Here is a 21,303-nt window from a genome sequence, read left to right as displayed (position 1 = left end):
CCAGGGTTTTAGGGATTTCCTTGGTGGCAAGCTGCAGCTGGACCAATATGTCTAAATAGCCCCATGATATTTTTCCCCCAACAGGTTGCCTGATGCCACTTGGCACCCACTAATTCTTTTATATTAGAAAACCAAAGCATACTGGCCCAAAAGTTTCCCAGCAGGTACTACTGGCATGCTTTCACACAAAAGAAAAAGATGGACAGAGCTGCATCGAAACACCCAGACTCTAAGTTTGGGCAACCTGGTTTAGACCAGGCACTGGCGATTTTTCTGTACTACAGGGAAAATAGAAATCAGAAAGTGCTATTGCATGAGCTGTCAAAAACATGAGCTAAGACAGGCGGGGAAAGCCCTTCTGGAGGCAAACCTTTCTATAACATCTGTTAAAAATAACTCCAATATCCAAGTACAAGGATCTCACCAGCTCTGAGCAGCAGTATTGAAAGGTGGAGCACAATTTACATGCTGATGCTTGCAGTACTTTTGGTGTCTTGAAACATTAATTGCAAATGAAGTAGAAACATTAATCGAAAATGAAGTAGAACACCCATCCTACTACCACAGCCTGAGTTTTGATCATAGCAGCAGCAAAAGCCTCACCTAAAGCAGACCCACTGAATGAGATGAAAGAGCTTTAGTCTTTCGGTTTATTGCACATTTGGGAGACTATGTTAAAGGACAAAATAAAAATAACATAAACCCAAGATGAAGGAACTAAAATAACTTATTTATATAAATACCTCTTTACAGTACAAAATCATCCCAAGACCCTGTGAATAAACCAACTCATTCATTCCCCCTCCTTCTGTGCTCCAAAACTGGTTCCAATTTTTAATTTCTGCAGGTGGTCATGAGGTTTAGTGATGAGTCACACCACCATACAAATATTATTCATAAGAAATAGAAGAGCCTGAAACCCATGGAATTAATGCTTCTTATTCTGGGTTTACCTCCCTTTAAAATGAACATCTCTAGCATTAAACCAAAACACTCACAGATGCCCTAAGTTAATTTCTGTCAGCCAAGCATTATGCTCTCCCATACAGAGGCACACAGCGGTGTTCATTTGTAAAGGCCAGCCTAGAAAGGGGCTTGCAAGTGAGAACTGGTCAACAACTGGTTTCCAAATTCAAATATAAACACCACTGAACTGACAAAAAGCAATAGTCAGGGTAACGGGTAAAGAAAGTTCAAAACTTGCCTCCAAGCTCGTGTCAGATACATTTAAATTAATTAGAGAACGGATGAGCGGGGATGTCATTTAAAGACAATGCAGAAAAATAAAAATCCAGATGACAGGATTCTGCCTATTTTTTCTGATATGTTAGCAACTGCGTTTATTCACAAAGAAACTTGAGGGAGAAGGGACACGAGGCGGAGGGGGACAGGACGGGACAGACGCCAAACCCCACAAGGATGGGATGCAAGGCAGAGGACACAGATGTACTGCAAGCAAACAAGTCCTCTGACAGCCTTTTTCATACATCTTAAAGAAAGGAGAAGCACAGCCAAGGCAATTGCTCAGTGGCATCACACTGCACCAACCAGTGTGAGATGAAGCATCTCCCACACGTGACACCCACCATCAGGGAAACTGGGGAGGGAACAAGGGGGTCCTACACCCTCTGAGCTTTAGCTCCAACATCTTCACACTGAACACAGATGGCTGCCGAGTCCAACACCTCTGGAGAAACTTCCACCCACAGCCACTTGGTGCCAGCAGTGGATTCTGCATCCGCACACCAGCAAGGACACAGTAATAATAGAATGCTCTCCAGTGTTCTTACTGCAAGCCAGGATGCCTGAGATGTGTAAAAAATTAGCTTAGAATATAATAAGCAGTATTTTTGAAATTAATTAGAAACCAACATGACTTGAAAGGAAATAAAAGGCATTCACAGGAGAGTAAGAAGGCAAGAGAAATGGGCACAGCACTCTCCCACTGCCAACTTGACCCAGCTTTGCTAGCCTACTTGCAGTAGTCAGTCAATATATCACACTAGGATACTTTCTACAATCATTTAAAAGACTACCTATAATCTTAAACGTGTGTTAAATACTCCCCCCCCTCCGAAAAAAAACCACAAACAAAACCACAAAAAAAAAAAAACACAAAAACCCAACAAAACCAACCCAAATCATCAGACGGGACAAACACCATCATGTTCCTCTATAAGCTGAAATGTGGGTAAGGTTCGTTCTATCTTAGCTTTCTGTCTGTATAAATTACTTTTATCTTCAATGCATAGAGGAAAGGCTTCATCACATGAGAAGAGCAAAGACAAATAAACAATTTTCTTCCACATCCCCTTAATTGTGTAACTTTATACAAAGGCAATACAAGGATCCACCATAAAATGACAGACTCATAATCTCTCTGTTTCCAGACTTCACTTTTTTTCCACCCACTAACTCAATCCACCTTCTCCTTTGGGAAATCAAATGCCAGCTTCTGAGAAGCATCCAGCCCGAACCAATTCAGAGATATCAACACAAGCAACATTTTTATTAAAAATAAACAACTGCTGGAACTTCTTAAACATGGACATTCGTTTCCTTTCATTTCTCCTTCTGCCATTAGCTGCAAGCCTTATTGCTGGGAAATGAAGCAGCTCCAACGGCTAAGGAGCCATCTGGCACCACCAGAAGGACTTCCTCTGAGTCCTCCTTAACTGTGCACATGAAGCATCATAAATGCCTCCACAAACTCAGACCACCCACCTCAGACTTTTTCAATCTGAGAAACAATGGGGAAACCAGGAAATGTAATTTAAACCAAAAGTTTAGGGTACAAACAGCATTGTGTCTCCATGAGCACAGACCTGCAGCCCTGGCTTACCGTATCTTTTGGGCTAAGGGCTGAATTGCCCCTTTCAGTTGAGACTCAGTGCAGCAGGATGAGTGGTGACCTCTCATTCCAGCTGACTCTCCTCCCTTCTCATTAAATTTGTCACAACCAATAGCATTAATACGAGAAATTTCTACTTAAAAACCTAGTGCTGAAGCACTGTCCAATCAGAGACTGCAAGTGCAAAAACTGTTTAAAAACAGGGAGCAGTACTGTCATAGCTGTCACCAGACAGAACTATGCCCAAGAGGAAAATACCAGCTCTGCAATTGCTTGGGAAGGGAGAGCAGAGCACCAAACCCCTCACAAAGGGCTTAGCATCACTGTACAACCACAAATCGCTGTAAAAATCTCATGCTTGATAAGTGAGGTTTCTTCTCCTTCCTCACCTGGCATTGCATTTTTGGTCTGTACAATGAATGGTGTCTTACTTTGTTTTGCTTGCCTTGTTTGCTGAAGAAGATTGTTAAAATAACCATCATGTCCTTCCAGTGACTGCACTCAGCATACATTCAAGTAGCATTTAAGATCAACCAAAACCAGCAAGAGGCTTGAAGCCCGTCAATGCAAGAGACACACACCCAGCTGTAACAGGATGCAGCACTATGAGAACACAGCTCAAACTTTTCCCAGAGAAATGACAAAAAAGCAGTGGTGCCTCCCATGATGTTTGCCAATCACCTCTACAGTGCAACCCTTCCAGCAGTCCCAGCGCAACAGGATGGGAAAATCAGCTCAGTTTGTACTCTGGGACAAGAATCTGTATTCCTCAGACCTACCCTTCAATGGGAATACCAACTGCTGAGCATGCAGATGAACCAAGACTCTGTGTTGCTTTTTCTGCTATTATGCCCATAGCTATCAGTACACAGGCTCATCTGAAAGTTACTGCATAGCCGTGCTAGTCTATAAACACCAGGAAAGAATATTAATAGAATCACGGAATGGTTTGGGTTGGAAGGGACCTTAAAGATCACTGGATTCCAACCCCCTCTGCCATGGTCAGGGACACCTCCCACTAGACCAGGTTGCTCAAAGCCCCATCCTACCTGGCCTTAAACACTGCCACGTATAGAGCAGCCACAGCTTCTCTGGGCACCCTGTTCCAATGTTTCACCACCTTCATAGTGAACATTTTTTTCCTAATACCTAATCTAAATCTACCCTCTGAGTTCAAAGCCATTCCCCCTTCTCCTGTCAACTACCTGCCCTTGTAAGAAGTCCCTCCCCAGATTTCTTATCAGACCCTTTAGGCACTTGGAAGCTGTTTAAGGTCTCCCTGGAGCCTTCTCCAGGCTGAACTAAGCCCAAGTCTCTCAGCCTGTCTCCATATGAGAGGTACTCCAGACCTCCAATCATCTTTGCAGACCTTCTCGAGTCACTCCAATACATCCACACCCTGGTTCTGTGGGTTGTTTGGTTTTTTTTTGGCAGGGCATTTATTTTGCCTTTTGTTGTTGTTGTTTTGTTTTTTTTTGTTTGTTTGTTTGTTGTTGTTGTTTGGGGTCTGTTTTGTTTTAAACACAGCCACATCAGTTTTAAGAGGGATACACATAAGTGCTATGAAGCACAGCACTCCTGCTATGCAAGAATCAGCATCTTCAACTTACTAGGTTTTTATTTTTCAGAAATACCCTTAAATCCATCTTTAAATTTTATGTAGGTATTCCTGAATGTCAAAGTAGCTGCAAGTAGGCATCCCGGCAGTATAACTTCTATCCTCTTTAAACACTCACATTACCAAAATATATAGCTGTATTTTAACTGGCTCTTCAATTTCTAGGAAGGCTTCTGAAAACCAATCAAAGTATGTATTCCCTAAAAATCTCAAAGCAAGCATCTAAAAACTAAATTTACATGTGCCACATTTCCAACTGAGTCAGCAAAAAAGAAAATATAAAAGGACTTTTGGGTGGAGAGAAAAAATGTTGAGGGATTATTTATGCTGGTTAAACAAACATCAATAGCAGAAATATTGCTAATACTAATTCTGTCAGGGTTAGTGGCAGTTAAAAAAGGTGACCTGTTCGGAGAGCCATGGTATGCATAATAAGGAATCAAAAGGATCTGGGAAATAATGATTTATAGGGCAATCTTCAGATTCACAATATATGACCCTTTAAAGTGGTATTTGCTCAAAGCTTTATTTGACAGGCTGTAATACATTATTTATCTGCAAACTACTGCAGCACTGGCTCTGTTTACTATTCTGGAGAAGCAGGCTGCCAGGATCTCTTGTCAAGTTGCATATACAACTATGACAGAGGAAAAGAAAACAGGGGGGGAAACACTGTGTATCTTCCTAAAGCCCAGCAACCTCCTTCATCCAAAAAAAGTTAATAAATTTAATATCCGTAGTATTTGCACAGGCACCAGATTACTGCCAGAAAGGAAAGAAAGGCAAAAGTTTCTAAAGGTTTTTATTTAGAAATATCAAAGGTCTCAAAATGTTAGTTTTTTCAGTTAATTATGGTCAAAGGTTCCAGTGCACATGGATCTAAACCACTGGGTTTTGCAAGGGGGAAGCCCAGCCTGCTCCAGATACAGCCTAATATATACTGCACTGGCAGCCTGCAAAGAGCGACTGGATGGGATCAACAAAGCCTAATTACATTCTTTGGTAAAAAACACTCAGAGAAACAGCTCTAAAGATTATCAGAGCTACCAACATCAGGAGAAATGCCAAGAGGACGGATGGAGAGGAGGAAATGCCAAACCCAGCCTGAGCCAACACACACAGGCTGTTCTGGGCACCACTCTGCAGTGCTGGGCCATGTGAACTCAGCCTGCCCAAGAAAGTCACTCCAGAGCTGGACAACCCATACAGAGCAGCAAACCATGACCATCAAGACCCACCTCCAATGCCTGGAGCAGGCTGAGAGGCTCCCTGCCTGCAGTGGCTCCTGCTCTGGCATGCTGCAACACAAGCTGTACTGAACTGGCATGCTACCTACTGCTGATGGCAGTCCCTGCTCCCCTGGTGAGAGGCAGACAGCACCACGAAGTCCTCAGGTTTGGAAACCATATCTCAAGCTTGTAAAACTAGGCAGAGCATTAGTATTACGTGACTTCCCATTCATACCCTCTCCTACCTGAATCCCTGGACACAAACACAGGTTGTACAGCTGGATCAGGCCAGGAAAAACACTCCCAACGCTACCAGCAGCAGCTTGCTCCTCTTAAAAGGAAAGAAGCAACTATATTCACAGAAGAAAATCCAGTCTTCCAAGTACGTTCCCTATTTTCAGTTTCATTCTGCTCTCAGAGAGCAGCTTAGGTGAGTATCTAGCAGCTAGGTTTAAAATGTACATCTGTCAGTGGCAGTACAATCCCAGAAGACCACGTGTTTGATAGATGCTTTTGAAGTTCCACTGACCTTGGAATGCCACTGCTGCCTATAAAGTGAAAAACATTAATTCCAATCACCAGCAACTTGTTATGCTTTAATGAGCAATTAAAAAAAGGTTACATAAAGATGGCTGCACCTGAACTTCATTCTTACGAATCAAAATAACTTCTTGCCAGCTGTGAAAAGATCAGTGCTTTGAAATTTCATGCAGTAAGGGAAAGAAAGGAAGGAAATCTAAAGAAGAGGAATCGGTAATACTAAGGGAAAAGGACATGTTTGAAATTAAAGGGAAGCCTGACTGCAAAGAGATGGAGAGGGAGAAGAGATAAGCAACCACCTCCCGCTGCTGCTCACCAGACCTGGCTCCATTACTGCCATTCCTGCCCTTGACAATGCTCCTGGTACCTAGGTGCAAGGAACAGAGCAGAGCAGCTTTTCCATCCTAGACACTCACTGAATGAGAAAAAGAGCAAAGTTCAGAAGCAGAGTACAAGTTCCTGACCCCCACCTCCCTCAGCAGAGAAACCCACAGGACAGCAGAGCCTGGAAGCAGAGCGGTACCCAGCAGAGCAGAACCTGAGTGAAACCATTCCTCTGAAAAGCACAAATAGAAGTCTCCATGGAACAGATGTACACAATTTTACTAATACAGCTCTCTTACTGCCTGCTAGAGCTGTTTCTGTTTGACCTTGGTGCTTAAGTCCCCAAGAAAAATAAGTTTGCAGGAGTTTGATTCAGCCTAGCAGGGGAAAGAGAGAGTCTGTGTGCTGTTTCCATGTCCTTAATGCACCAACAGAAGCAAAGCCAAGAGCTGAAGCAAAGCTAGCAACGTGCGGAGGTGCAGAACAGCTGTCTTCAGAGCTTGAAAGGGAAAAAAAAAGCAAGAGGACTAAGGCATCTGTTCATATAACAGAAAGGTGAGGCAGAAAAGTCAGATACCTGCTACAAGAAGCGCTCATCAGAAACTTCCCAAACAGTGAATTTAGCATGCTGTTGTGCAGGATTTGATTTGTATGTATTCTGGGTTATGCTTAAGAAGCTGGCTGACATGCTCACAGGAGGAGGCAGAGCAAGCACACTGGGTGATAAACATCTGACTTTTCTGTGATTAACACATTGCCCACACTGCTATAGTCACCGTACTTAAGGGTCCACAGGAAGATGGGAAACACGGAGCCCTAAGAGTCTGCTTTGATTTTTGCCAGCTCAGCAGGACATTGCAAACCCCTCAGCAATGGCTCAACAAACGGTAACAAAAAGCCGTGGAAGCTTCTGAGACAGTTCCTGCCTTTCCCACCTTGTTAACAAGAAGAAACCCAGCACCAGCATGAAATCCTGCACATGCGCTGAGCTTGCCAAGCATGAGCTAGCACTGGTCCAAAGCCTTCCTCTGTATGGGATTTACGTGCCCAGGTACATCCTGCAGCTAAAGCAGCTGTACCGCTGTGGTCCCACCATGTTCACAAAGACTCCAGTCTCCTGCCCATCAACTTTTGGGATTACCTAGGTCTTGGCTAACTGACCCATACATGAACAAAAGCATCTGTGCTTACTAGTTTATCCCTTCTACTTTTATGGACTCAGTGATACAAACCTCCACACACGCTCTCATGGCAACATAATTAATCAAAATATGATTCTGGGGATTTTATTTGCAGAGGTCCTACAAAAGGCCCTGTGCATGAGCACAGGGCTCAGCATGCTGCACTGTGGGAGCTTGGAAGTGGATTTACACACACTTCATAAACCAAAGGAGCTCGTTCTTACAGAGCCAAACCCTTTACTGCTACTAATGATGCAATAAATAGAAATTCCAATAAAATCCTGAAACGGCTTCCTCTGCAGAGCTGCTGCATCAACCACATTTAAGTCACCCAGTTCAAATATAAGCAAAACAGCAGCATATACCATAGTGGGTGTTTTCTCACCAAGCACTGTGATGGTTGCTTTAATCAGTCCATGAAGCACCCATCCTAAATGAGAAAACAGCAAAGCTACTCCTGTGCCTTTGAGTGACGTCCCAGCAAGGCTCACAAGCAGCTGCAGCACCCCAATTCACATATTGTTACACCCATGCCAACTTCAGTGGCATACTTACGGACCACTGACTGTTTTTGACTGCTGACCACAGGATGGTGGTAAATGATTGTCTTGATGCTGGGTACCTCCTTGGTGCCACTGCATTAATCTCAGTGTGTTGGTGCCATCTGTAGCACTGCAACTGCTCACTTGTCACTGCTGATGGAGTGGAAACAACTTACAGCTAAGACAAAATTTAAGAAGTGGCTGCCTGAGTGCTTTTGCTTGATTTCAATCCAACAGGTATGTTGGAGACAACCACACAGGCAAAAAGTCTTCCTGTCCTCATGTAGGCTGAGCATAGAGATGACTGAAGTACAGCCCATGGGCTAGTGTGCCCCCCACTACTTGAAGCACACTGGCCAGCACCTCGAGGATGTCTCACTAAGCAACTGACAGCTGGCATGAAGACGCTTGATGTGCTCTTGTGATCCTGAGCCCCTTAAACCACCCCACACCTGATATCTGACTCTTCCTCCACCTTTCAGAGTGAGGCAGTGGAAGGGTTTGATTTCTCTGGTACAGGCCATTTCACCACTTGCTTTTGCAACCTGTACTGGGCAGGAATTAGTTAGGAATAGCATTTGTGGCATTTTCCGACAGAGACAAGAAGCACAGCTTTTGGTACCTCACCCATGACGGTGAACCACCCACCCACCAGCACTGTCCCTTCCTAATGAAAAAAGGGACTGAAATTCAACTTGCCTTGTATTTAAACTAAACTTTCCCTGGTGCACATTTAAGCCTTTCATTACCTGCTCTGCTGTTACTGATTGATAAAAATTAGTTGCCCCCCATCTTCCTTATAGTGACTCCTCATGTTTACTGAGACAGTTTTGTCTCCCTTCCGTCTTTCTGTTAAGCTGCACATGCCATGGCCTCATAATTTATTCCTATTTTCCAGATTTCTTTTTCGCACATTAACATCCCACTCTAAACCTGAATGCCATCTTCTCCCCAAACCCTGAGACAGTACAGTCAACTTTAAAGCTTCACATGACCCTTTCCATTCACATGCCAAGATAAAAAGAGGCTGTCAGAAGCTTTGAATGCCATCAAAAACATGATAACCCGTCCAAATAATTTCAACTGCTTGACTAGAAATTCCCAACTTAACATATGTGTATGCTGGGCTGTGACTCCTTATCTACAGGGTTCCCTGACATGAAACTATTCATCGTGGTCAAATGATCCCATTTTTAACTAAAAATGTCACAAAATTCTTTGACATCTTCACAGCTATCCATCACAAACTCATGGTCATCAGCTTTATTTCTATTCCCTAAAACTTCTAACACATTAAACACAGGAGAGGGAATATACAGATCTGAGGGAATATGCCTGACAACTCCTCTCCTTGGTGCTAAACTTGTGGCTTTGTCCATCCCTGACTCTAGTAAAGACTTCTGGAGGGGAAAAAAGCCTCAACAGCAAGTTCCCCTTGCCTTCCAGAGCTGCTACTTAAAAGTTATTAGCTATCAACATACCTTGAAACTAGAGTCAGGGGATGACAATAGTGACACAGAGTGTTTTCTCTCATTCTCCGATAGAAATGGATATGATATGTAAGACATCCCAACCAGTGATCTCTTCTTTCCCTATCTGCTTTGTCAGCTGGGATTGACCAAAAGAAAGAGGTTCAGGCTGAACTTGGTATGTAGTAGCACAAAAAGACAACCAAGTAGCAGAGGATCTCTGCAGGAGGTCTCCCCTCATTAAGTAGATCTGATTTTCCACCATCATCTCCCATGATTCTCAGCTTTATCCTGCAGCTGCACAGGCAGTTCATAAGCACACATTTGGTCTGTTGTCTTAGCAAAGAAGAGCCTCCTAGGCAACACACCAAAACACAGATATAAAAGCCAAGCTGCTCCAGGTCTTTCTTTGGTTTTGACGAAAAAGTGGCTGCTTTTTAATTGTGCTCTCAGCTCATTAATATTCCTCTTCCTGCTCTAATTCTGTGCTTTACCTATACCCTCTTATAGCAGCCACTGTTTGCCCTTCACCACCCCCAGGGCTTGGACTGCCTCCCTCACACTGCTCACAACCCAGCTACACCGCTTGTGCTCCCTGGGGCAGAAGCTCTCAAGCTGTGCAGTACATGTTACAGAACCTGGGTCCTCTGTGTTGCATCCCCACCTCACCTTCCCGCTGAATCACTCATCCTCTGGGATGAGCCCTGAGGCACACTTCAGGTTTTCTGTACTTAATGATCAGTCTTTCTCTCCTTCCCCATGGCACACCATATGATTTCAAAGTTTCTCTTTTAATACTTCATACCACAGCCTCAGAGGCACATCACAGGTGACTCAAACCATCCCTTAAGACATCTGCACATCAGAGATGCTGCAGGGAGAGACACCTCCGGTTAAGCACTGCAACTAGGTCAGGAAATCACTAACAATGAACCCAAGCAATTTTTGTATCTGCCATCAATTGCCCCATTAGAGAGAGAACTTCACAAGTGCTGGTCTGGCTTTTCATATGGAATGACCATGCGAGGGAAGAGAAAGCAAGTAGGGGACTAAAAGGGGAAATATAAAGAACATAGATATAGAACTGGCAAAGCTATGTAAGTACACAAAATACAGGATGCAGAGAAGGAGGAATTCGTAAGAAAAAAGTGAAAATGCTACATCCCCCACCATTGTTTCCACAGTGGCCAGGCCAGCAGTGAAGCTGACTACGAGCAGATCAGCAGGTAAGGGACAACTTTGTGAGACCACACTGCTAACCATGACAAAGACTGACATACAGGTGACTTAAAATAAAAAGGTCTCATGTAAGTTCAATAGTAAATTAACCTCCAAAAAGTCTTGACTTTTGGACCCTTCCTTATGAAGCTTAGCCAGCCTGACACTGCCAAACTTCCTTTATCAGGCCAGTCAAAACAATTCAAGTTACTCTTTTCTTTCACCTAAATTACTGCAGCAGATACCAAGAAACGCAACTCATTACCACAAGCTTTGTAGCCTATACTAACAAATCACTGAAAATCTGTATCAGCCTGCAAGCCCACAAAAAAACAAATCAGAACTGCAAAAATAAAAAAGAGTAAGTTGGTAACAACACAGCAGCTTTTAATACTTGTACAGGACTTCTTAGATATCAACTACCCCAGCACCGGGACTCGGAACAGAAAGGCACTTACAGACTCGAGTTATTACCCTAAAACCAGATTGTGAAGCATTACAAATGCTTTCTGAAGCCAAAATATCTCTTAAGGCAGGGTTGAGATCCAAAAAGATCTAGAACTTTTTAATGATATGTGCAGACGGAAGAGCATCCATCACCCCTTCATAAAAACCAAACCACGTAGCAATCTTATAAGCATTGGTCATGAAAACATGAGTTTCCGGGGTAAAGAAGTTACTCTCATCACCTGTCACAGAACAGACATGCATAATAAATGATTTTCTGAATGGCAGCAATGATGTGTCGTACCTTTGCTGTATTCTCACAGAATCCCATTTTAGTCCTCTTTGCCTCACAACTTGGAAGACCTTTTGCCTGGGAGGGACCCCTGTTGAGGCATCCTTGGGTAAACAATAATCTGCAGAGTCCTATGTATAAGCATAAGGACACACAGCTGCATGAGAATCTGACTCTTCAACCTATCTGGCAAGCTCCTCCATATGAAGCTGCACCTCACTACCTCAAAATATAGACCCTAGATCACACCAGACTTGAGATGCGGGGTTGCTCAAAGCCGTGAAGCACAATCTTGCCTCTGCAGCCATGGCATCTCCTTCCAGGAAGACAGCCCTCCACCTACAAGGTGTAGGGCTGGATTAGTTCCTGCTTCACCACTTCATCTAAGAACAAATGCCCTCTGTGAGTACACATCAGGGAAACAATGTGCTATAGAAATCTAACTGCAGGCAATCTGGAAAAAAAAAAAAGTATCTTTACTAAGGGCTTATGCCATAGGCACGTATCCCACTGCTGGCAGAAGAAGACCTGGGGAAATAAGACTAAATATGGAGATTAAATCACTGCTATTAGCAGGGTTTAGGTTGCCTTTCAAGGGTGACACAGATGTGGATAACAAAGGGCTAACACATCTTTTCTATGTGCCCTTACATAACCACAGAAAAATTTAGGCTGGAAGAGACCCACAAGCTGGTTGGGATGCCTCTTCGTCCAGCAAGGACACGGTAATATCTAGGACAGACACTAACAAGCAGAAACAGCATAAACAATGATGTCAAGTCCTATTCATCTTCTTACCTCACACAGTACTTCCACTCAAATAAACCAACAAACCACCGTCTGAATCCAATACTGCCTGTCCTAACATGATATACTATAGCCGCAGAGCCTGTCCAGACAAACTCATCAAGGTTTGTCACACTAAGTAATAAGAAAGGAAGTCCTTCCATAAGCACTAATGCAAGGCAGCATGAACGCAGTAAGAAAACAGTGAGGACTTCGCTGGGAGCCTGCCTCATTCAGTGGGTTGGCTCCTGTGCCTCAGCCTTTGCTAAGCTGGGTCACCCCGCAACACCAGGAGGTGGCCATGGCTTGCTCATGATAGCCAAACCACAAGAAGTTGTAATAAGCCATCAAAAGCTTCTCCTCTCCCTCTGGCTGTGGTTACTTTTCTCATCCTCCCTTTCCTGCAATCAAGCTGATTGCTGAGTTTCCATTAAAAGATGGAAAATGCATTTTCATCAAAAAAACAAAACCAAAACCAAACAAAAACAAACAAACAAACAAACAAACAAAAACAAAACCCAAAGAACCAACAAACAAAAAATGGAAGGAAAGAAGAAAACACCAGGCACTGGTTACTTAAACATGCTGTCAGCACTTCAGCCATAAGGAACATTGAAATGTTCAGGGCTTTCTCTGATCTAACTCCTCTGAGAAAGTGTCTGCTCAATCTTAACAACATGCATGAATATTCTGGTAAGGAAAAAAGAAAAAAAAATATCAAAATCAGTAAGAGGAAAATGGGTTCGCTTTCCTTGTGAAAGTCTTGCTCCACCTTCACAGTGAGCAGAAGAAACTGGTTCTCCAGCATATTAACTGCAGCTACACCTGTATCCTGAGCCAAAGGGAAAACAGCTTTTAAAAAGATCTTAATGTAGATTTCTTTTGGAAGAAATAAAGCATCCCTGTTTGAGAACAGGGGTACTGTGCCGCTCAGGGACTGCGCCAGCCCCAGAAGATACTCTTCAGACCTGCTGATGGTGCAATTCACCAAAGCTTTTTCTGGAGTTCAGAGACCAAACATGAACAAAAACTGGTTTTCAAAATAACATCCCACCTTCAGACCATGTACTAATTTTGTTAAGCCAGCAAAGGATGAATAGATGAGGGTACAGGAGTTCAGCTGAGCCCCTGGCACACTTGCCACCAGCTCCTTTCATGTCCTTCTTGTCTCCCAGTGTCAAGGTTTAAACCCAATCCGGTAACTCGTTCACTCACTCCCCCCCCTGCTTTCCCTCCCCCTACTCCCAGAGGGACGGAGAGGAGAACCAAAAAGAATGCAACTCCCACGGGCTGAGATAAGAACAGTTTAGTAACTAAGGTATAACACAAATCACTACTGCTACCACCAATAATAACAATGATATAGGAAATAACAAGGGAAGAGAATACATCACCTCACCACCAACCAACCAATAACTCGCCCCCCAGCCCGACCAAGCACCGACCCATACCTCCTCCAACCCTGCAGTCTCCCAGTCCTTTCGGCTAACTCCCAGTTAACCTCCTGGGCATGATGTGCTGTGGTATGGAATACCTCTTTGGTCAGTTTGGGTCAGGTGTCCTGTCTCTGCTTCCTCCTGGCTTCCCCTCCTCTCTGGCAGAGCATGAGGCTCGCAAAGTCCTTGGCCAAACCAAAACATTGCTATCAGCTCTGTTCCCAGGCCGAAAGTCAAAACACTGCACTGCACCAGCTACCAAGAAGGAGAAACATGACTGCTACTGCTGAACCCAGGACACCCAGTAACACTAATCATGCCAACAGAAGGATCCAGAGATGATCTGCATGGCCTGTTGAGCATGGGGCTGTTGAAGGACCACTGTGCTCACAGGCTCATTACCCGAACAGACATACAAAATAAGGGAAACCCTTAAAAATCAGCTACATGAGTTACCTGATGCTCTGTAATACAGTATTCCATAGCACCACTTCTCACTACTCTGATTTGCATGGGTCAAGGTAAATACGTGAGGTATGTCTCCTCTCTGAATTACCATATTTTTTAAGTGAAGAAGTTCATTACAGCACCCCTTGGAAAAGGAGCAATGCAAACCCACTAGACACATTTGAAAAGATTCTTAACCATGAACAAAACACATCAAATGTAAAGCAAGGAGACAAGGTGGGAGATCATGTCAAAAGAGATAAAAGTAGAAGAGGAGAGAGGCCACACTGCATAATGTTGAGGACAGAAATAGGCCTGTATTGCCTAAATTGATGAGAACTATGAACACAAAAAAAGGGTGTATCATGAACTTAGATAAAAATTAAGTTTGGTGGAACAGAATTTTTACCTTTGTGTAGGTCAGTCTTTCAGTTAAAATAAGTATAAAAAATGCTAAGCACAGCACAGCACTCTGCTCAAGGGTGCTATCAGGAATTCAGTAATGATGCATTTATGATATTCATTAACTTAAAGACATAAATATCTGCAATAACTAACTCGTTAGAAAGGCAACTAACGTTCACCAGGACGACGCACAATTGACCAAAATCAGCAAGAACTAAATTAGTACTAAACTGCTGCAGGAGGAAAAGAAGAAAAGTACCATGTTACTGAAAAAGCCCCATTGCTTCTTAGTAAGTGGGGACCCATGGACGAAGCACAGGACTCCGGCAGAGGGTAAAAAAATAAACTTAAGTGCTTCCTTGTTGCCTGCACTTGAAGTGAATATGGCAGTGGGAAACCAGATCTGGGCAGAGAAAGAGGACAAAATCATCTCTATTTACAAGGATGGAAACATATCTATTTCCCTTCCCTTTGTGTTTGAGCTTCAGCTTATTTTTCTTAACCTTAAAATGTATTTCATTTTTTTCAATTTGTAGTGACACTGAGGAATTGACATTTTCCAGTTCACAAAGCACATTGTCTTCAACCAGTCTACATCCTGGCAAATGCAGAGCCACACCACCTGCTTTAAAGACCAGTTACATTAAGTCAGTGAACTGGACAATTACTTTCATAAAAAATAGAAAAAAATTAGTCCTTGAGTAAGTTTCTTTCTTAGATTTGTAAAAGTCCAAATAAAAAAGGGAATAAATTCAGCTAAAGTTTGCAACAACTGACTTAATAGGAACTTAATAAAATGCTGTTCATTAGCTGGATCACACAAACCTCAGCATGCAGACAGTCATACATCAGACTGAAGTGGTAGTGAGGTCTGAATACTGTTGGCTTAAAAGGTTACAGGTGTGGACCAATCTTCTTGTGCACAAATCCTCATTTCTGCTGCAAATAAAAGCCTGGCTTTACTCAAGCCAGGTCAAACCTCTGAGTCTGCTGCAGAGAAGGGCACTGTTTCTAATTGAGTCAGCTTCCTTTGGGAACTGAGAAACAGCTGTACTTGCTGTATTCAAAAGAACCAAATTTTAAAGCTTAATGCTTAAATTCAGGCTATGTGACTACAAGATTAGGAGCTGGTATTAACTCATGCAAAGGGAAAAAGGAGGCCTTCAATTCAATTCAAAAGTAAAAAAACTCAGAAGAGATGGATGACATTTTTTATAAAGCACATTAATCCAGGAGCGAATAATGGAGGTCATGTAACAGAGATCACCTATTTAGAAGGATTCAAACAAGGCTTGAACACTTACATTGCAGAAATAGTCAGAATAGTGAAGCAAACAAGAAGGCAGGGTCAAAAGCAGAGGTGAAGAGTTTTGGGGATTTTGTAAACCCTGGTCATCCCAGGACACAGCTCACTCATCAGGATTGACACAAACTTTCCTCAGTAAGGTAGTAACATGTCCCACATTCCCTGTACTGGTTCTTTTTTTCTAAAGCATCTCAGTCATCTCCACTGGTAGTGCCAAGACAACAGCAAGGCAAGTACCACATGGAGGGACAGCCATGCTGGCTGCTGCTTCAACTCCACAAGAGCAACTATGGACAAAAGCTGGAGATGTTCCTGACAAGTGCCAGAGGCACCAAAATGTTCATCAGAAATTTAACAACAGACTAGATCCATGAGTGCCAAGAGCTGCAGCTGTAGTAATTCCCTCTGAACCCTTCCCACGCTCTTGCTCTTCCTCCAGGAACCACATCATGCAGCATGCTGTACTGCCCTCTCCCATATGTAAAAATAACCCAAACCTCAAGTTTCAGAATATCATGCTGCAGTTTACGCTGGAAGTCGAGGAAGTGGGAGATGGTCAGCTTCCCCTTCAGATCCGCTCCAAAGAAGTATGTTGTCAATGCAGAGTTGAAGCCAGTTTTCAGTGTGTTCCCTGTTGTAGACCGGTCTCTGTGACGCATTCCCATGCTGGTTTGGGAACGAATGATGCTCTGGACCTAAAAATAAGAAGGATGCTAGTTTAAAAGACAGCACTGGGGCTTATACTAGTCAAGTATCAGCACAAAGTACACCATGCTTAGATGTGCGACCTTTTTCTTCCTGAAATAATTCTTGCAAGACATAACTCAAAAATTTGGCTGAACTTAGGCTCTGGGTTTTTTTTCAGTTCTTTTTAAAGAGAGAAGAGTATGAAATGCTTAGATGACTCTTAAGAAACAATTCAGTCTGCAGATTAGCTCTCTAGCACTGATCCTAAGCCTGGTCAGCAGAGAGCAGCTTTTTCCCAGAAAAGTTGCAGGAGGAAAGAAAGCCAAAACAACTGTGGGGAAGAAAACAAACCTGCACACGTTTTGGAGCTTCCATTCTTACTATACTACACATCCTTGTCAGCTCACACCAACCTCAGTAAGCCCACACTGTATTTCCTTTCCCCTTGTGTACATAACCAGGGGTTTTCTAACCCAGAAGCACATGCACCTTGCTGCCTGCTGCTTTCTACCATGGCTAGAATCCTCCATCCCTGGGGCTGTGCAGCAAGCTGATCTGCAGGCAGGGACTGACCCACCTGCAACAAAGAGCTCTTCAAAAGTCCTACAGGCTGCATCAGGCCAAATACAATCCCAACGGCAGCACTAGCAGAATAAATCATGCAGAAGTATCTGAGTTACTGGCAGACCAGGATATTTGCACAAAGACAGCCAAGTGTGAAAGCACACATTATAAGAGCAATATCTCAGACAAACCACACAGGCAACCTTCCTCCTTCTTCTCCTCTGAGCTCTCAGTAGTGCCCTGGTGCCTTCTTGAAAGCACTGCTCAACTTGAGCTGATGCTATGGCACACAGCGAGGACATGCAGGACAACTTCCCTGACCCCTACAACAAAAGGTTGAACATCAAGGATGCCACAGCCTGAAAAATCAAGAGTTTGTTATTGTAAGGGTCCTGTGCTAATTTAAGGGGACAGCCAAGCCAAGTATTCAATCCCTTCCTCTCTCCATCCCCAAGTATCCTACTACCCCCTTCCCAGCATCTACCCATCTGAACGATTGCTGCTGGGACATAAGAAGCCAGGCTTATTTTTTGTGTAACAACTCATCTCTTCCAACAAGGCAGCAGCAGGATTCATTTTAAGGATGTGTAAGAAAGAAGGGAAAAAAGAGCTACCTGGTGTGCTGCCTGGCACTCAGCATAGTCTCAACAGCAGAGACTTCCCGAAGCTCCAGCTAACACTGCTGCTTTACCTTCAGCCTCTTCCTCCTGTTGACAAAAGCTGGAGGAAGAAAAACAGCTGCCAAGAGCCCCAGCCGTCGAAAGGATGCCAAAACCTTGTTATCATGGTATATGGTGTGTTCATTTTTTTCCTAACAACGGAGCGAGCGTTGAAACTACCCCAAAGGGGATGCTGTGGAGGAGAACACTGCATGTTGCTGCTGGGCTTCCCCCACTTGAAATGCTGCCTCTGAAACACAGACTCCTGGCTATTCTTCCACTACAAAGAAAAATCAAGTCAGAGGAAAAAAAAACAAAACCCCATAAAAAAAGGTTTTGAGGCTTTTTGTTAAACACGCACTATGATGCAAGGAAGGATTTTTGCCCTGTAAATAGCATCTCCTTATTTTGCTTTGTGCTCCACTTTAACTGCAAGACCTGCAAGCACATTTAGGAGACAAATATTTATAAACTGTCTGAAGCAATGCAGTTTATGACCAGCTTGGAAAAATGCCCCTGTTTCTGCAGAAGTGAATGTTTACCACATTGCAGACTGTTCAATAGAGCATGTTTTCTTGGGTGTTATTTATATGGCATCCTACACCACGCTTTCTCTCAGAAAAGAAAGGAAAAAAGTGTCCTACAGTTTGAAAATCCATCTGTAGGCACTGAAGCCAAAATTATTTGGCTGGTCCCTATCTTAGGCAATCCATCCAACACCAAGAAAGGCAGGAAACCACTGCAAGAAGCTGCCCTCCAGCCCAGCCAGTGCTGTCCTCCCCCACAGTTCATCGATCATACTCTGATGTGAAGCAGAGAGATGCTTCCCTGCCTTTTGTGTGTATTTCAGCCTAAGTGTTTGTGTTCTGTTCCACCTTTTGCACCAGACAAGGAAAACCAATTAAAAAATCAATGAAAATAGTTAATGGTTTGACAAGAAATCACAAGTAACACTGCCTGCAAGTTTACTACTTTTCATTCAGCTTTTTAATTAAAACTAGAAAAGTAAGCAAACAATTTACATGCTGATGCAGGCACTGAGCTATTCAGCACTATCCATTGATCATATGTATCAGGTGGGGAAAAAATCTGAGGCTCTTCAGTGAGGCTTGGAGAAATTCAGTATTTTCTTATTAGGTAGCTGAAGCCTCTGACTTGCTTGCATATTAGCTAAATTACTGCAAGTAATTTCCTTTCTTGATGAATACTCTTAAGGTTTTGCAGACATTAATGAGAAGAGGAACCCGCTGCTGGGTGTCTCCAATGACTATGTGTGAAAAACGAGTATGAAATTCATTTCCATGAGCTCATAGCTATCAGGGACAGTATGATGCTTCTCTGGCGACCCTTTTCTTTCCCTTCTTCTTCTACCCATTCTCCTCAAAGCAATGTTGCTCTTTTAAGCTGATGTTACCTCTGTCGGCAAATCTCCTTGAAGGGCTAGTTCCAGCTGCCCCTACCAGGTAAGATGTGTATGGGACAAATCTGCAAACCCTGCCATCCTTCATGTTTACTCAGGCATTTACACAAGGAGTGAAACAGAGTATACAAAATGTTGTGTGTGTTATATGTTTATTGCTATATATGTGCCTCCTGCTGAAGCTATTAATTATCTTTGGGAAGTGCAGCAAATAGGTTATAGTGATACCTGCGAAAGTACTGCCAGCTGCTTCTCACTTTCCAAAACAGCTCCTTCATTCTCTGACTCAAAAGCTGTGGAAGATCAGACTTCACCAAAATATTCTGATGCTACCCAGGAATTTTATTCCCTTATATAGAGGCAGTGACGCATGTAACAAGCTTAACAAAAGTATGTTCCCCTTCTAAGGACATTTATATGACTTAATGCACAGATAATGTCCCTTTGCCTACCAGATGATCTGAGATAATCCGATTTTGTACCTTCATCTTCATAGCACTTCTGAAACATTCATCCTCAAGAAGCATTCTTACTTTACATGGCTAATAAAAGAGCCAAACATGACACCTGCGCTCGTACCTTGGCATCACTACATTGTTGGTAGGCGGTTAACTGTTTCCCACTTTTCTTGAATTCATTTATCTCCATAATTGATTTCACTCTAAAACATTAGTAGCTAGTATAAAACACTCTTGAATTGTTAAATATTATCAGATTGGTGCAGTGGAGTGCTGTATTCCTGCACTGTGCAAGCAGAAGGAAGAACAGTATTTCTTTTTTTTTACTTGGGAAAACAGGAAACTTCGTTTTCCATAGCTAGATCAGTAGCTTGTAGGGAGGCAGTGTCAAACAGCACAATAACCTGTACACGGCTGTGTATTCAAATACGCACTTAAAGGAACATGAACAAACTGCTGTGTTTACATTACAAACTGTCAAGTGAAAGGATATCATATTGGAGAGAAATATACTCCATTCTTCTCCAAAGCTTGCAGAAACATATAAAACGTACAGCTCTGGAGCAAACTCATAGTAATGACATCATACCCACAGGTAATAATTCAAGGAGGATGACTGCAAAAGATTAGGAGGAGGGAATTAATTAAACAGACCTGCTTTGCCACTAGTACTTCCCATTTATAAGCAAGCACTCCAAGCATGCCCTCTTAAGGACTCTTCCAAAGTTAACCAGTCTTTCAATCAACTGATGAGTAAGAATTTGTAACTAGATTATTCACGGCTGTTTTGTTCTTAGATATCAGTAAACAGCTTTTCACCTTCACCAAATATGGATGTCCTCCAGCGTAAAGAGCCTGGCAAGGGCAGGTTATTTTTTTAAACCAGAGAGTACAATTTCCTTTGCCCAGAAGCAGAAGCTTCCACTTGCCCACTAAACATACTGCTCTAAGGGATATCGGGTCACAGAAGTGCCAGGGGCCACATGAATATTAGGCAGATTAGTGAGTGGTGTATCTCCTCTACCTTGTTCTTCTGTAACAGAGATGGTGAGTTTCCAACCAACCGGTCAATTCCCTTGTTTGCAAATGCATTTATTTTCCTTTCATGAGTAGCACACACTGGGAGCTTTGCTAATATTCAGGGACTTCAGGATGTTTATGAGTTTCCAAAGCCTTAAGGCTGTTTCCTACATAGGTAAGAAAACCATACCTTCTGCCTCAGGAGGTCAGATCTCTCCACTGACAACTCAAGTCTTCAATGTATTCTCACGCTAACACAATCACAAACTACAGCTTTCAGGAGGACCTCACTAGTGTGAGACATGCAGGCTAAGCTCATTAAAAAGCTTGCATCAAGCTCCCTGTTGATGAAACCTTGTAAGTAGTAGGGGGAAAAAAACCACCCTAATAACATGCTTTCGATT

The 21,303-nt window shown here is 43.0% G+C and overlaps 1 protein-coding gene across 4 annotated transcripts in view; it reads right to left on the bottom strand.

The window, feature by feature from the left end:
- Positions 1–21,303, bottom strand: part of MICU1 (mitochondrial calcium uptake 1) — a 107,298-nt gene that overhangs the window by 17,353 nt on the left and 68,642 nt on the right. For all 4 annotated transcript variants that reach the window (XM_061447302.1, XM_061447283.1, XM_061447311.1 and 1 more), the window contains one exon: positions 16,589–16,786. In XM_061447302.1, coding sequence (XP_061303286.1) covers positions 16,589–16,786 — 198 coding nt within the window. The remainder of the gene's footprint in view (positions 1–16,588; positions 16,787–21,303) is intronic.

This window comes from Pezoporus flaviventris, unplaced genomic scaffold (assembly GCF_033815535.1).
Source record: "Pezoporus flaviventris isolate CSIRO_AGI_PZ_B2104156 unplaced genomic scaffold, CSIRO_AGI_Pfla_v1 ptg000001l, whole genome shotgun sequence".
In the NCBI taxonomy this organism is placed as follows: Eukaryota; Metazoa; Chordata; class Aves; order Psittaciformes; family Psittacidae; genus Pezoporus; species Pezoporus flaviventris.
The sequence above is the reverse complement of the archived record's forward strand: the minus strand, read 5'-3'. Positions and strand labels throughout refer to the sequence as shown.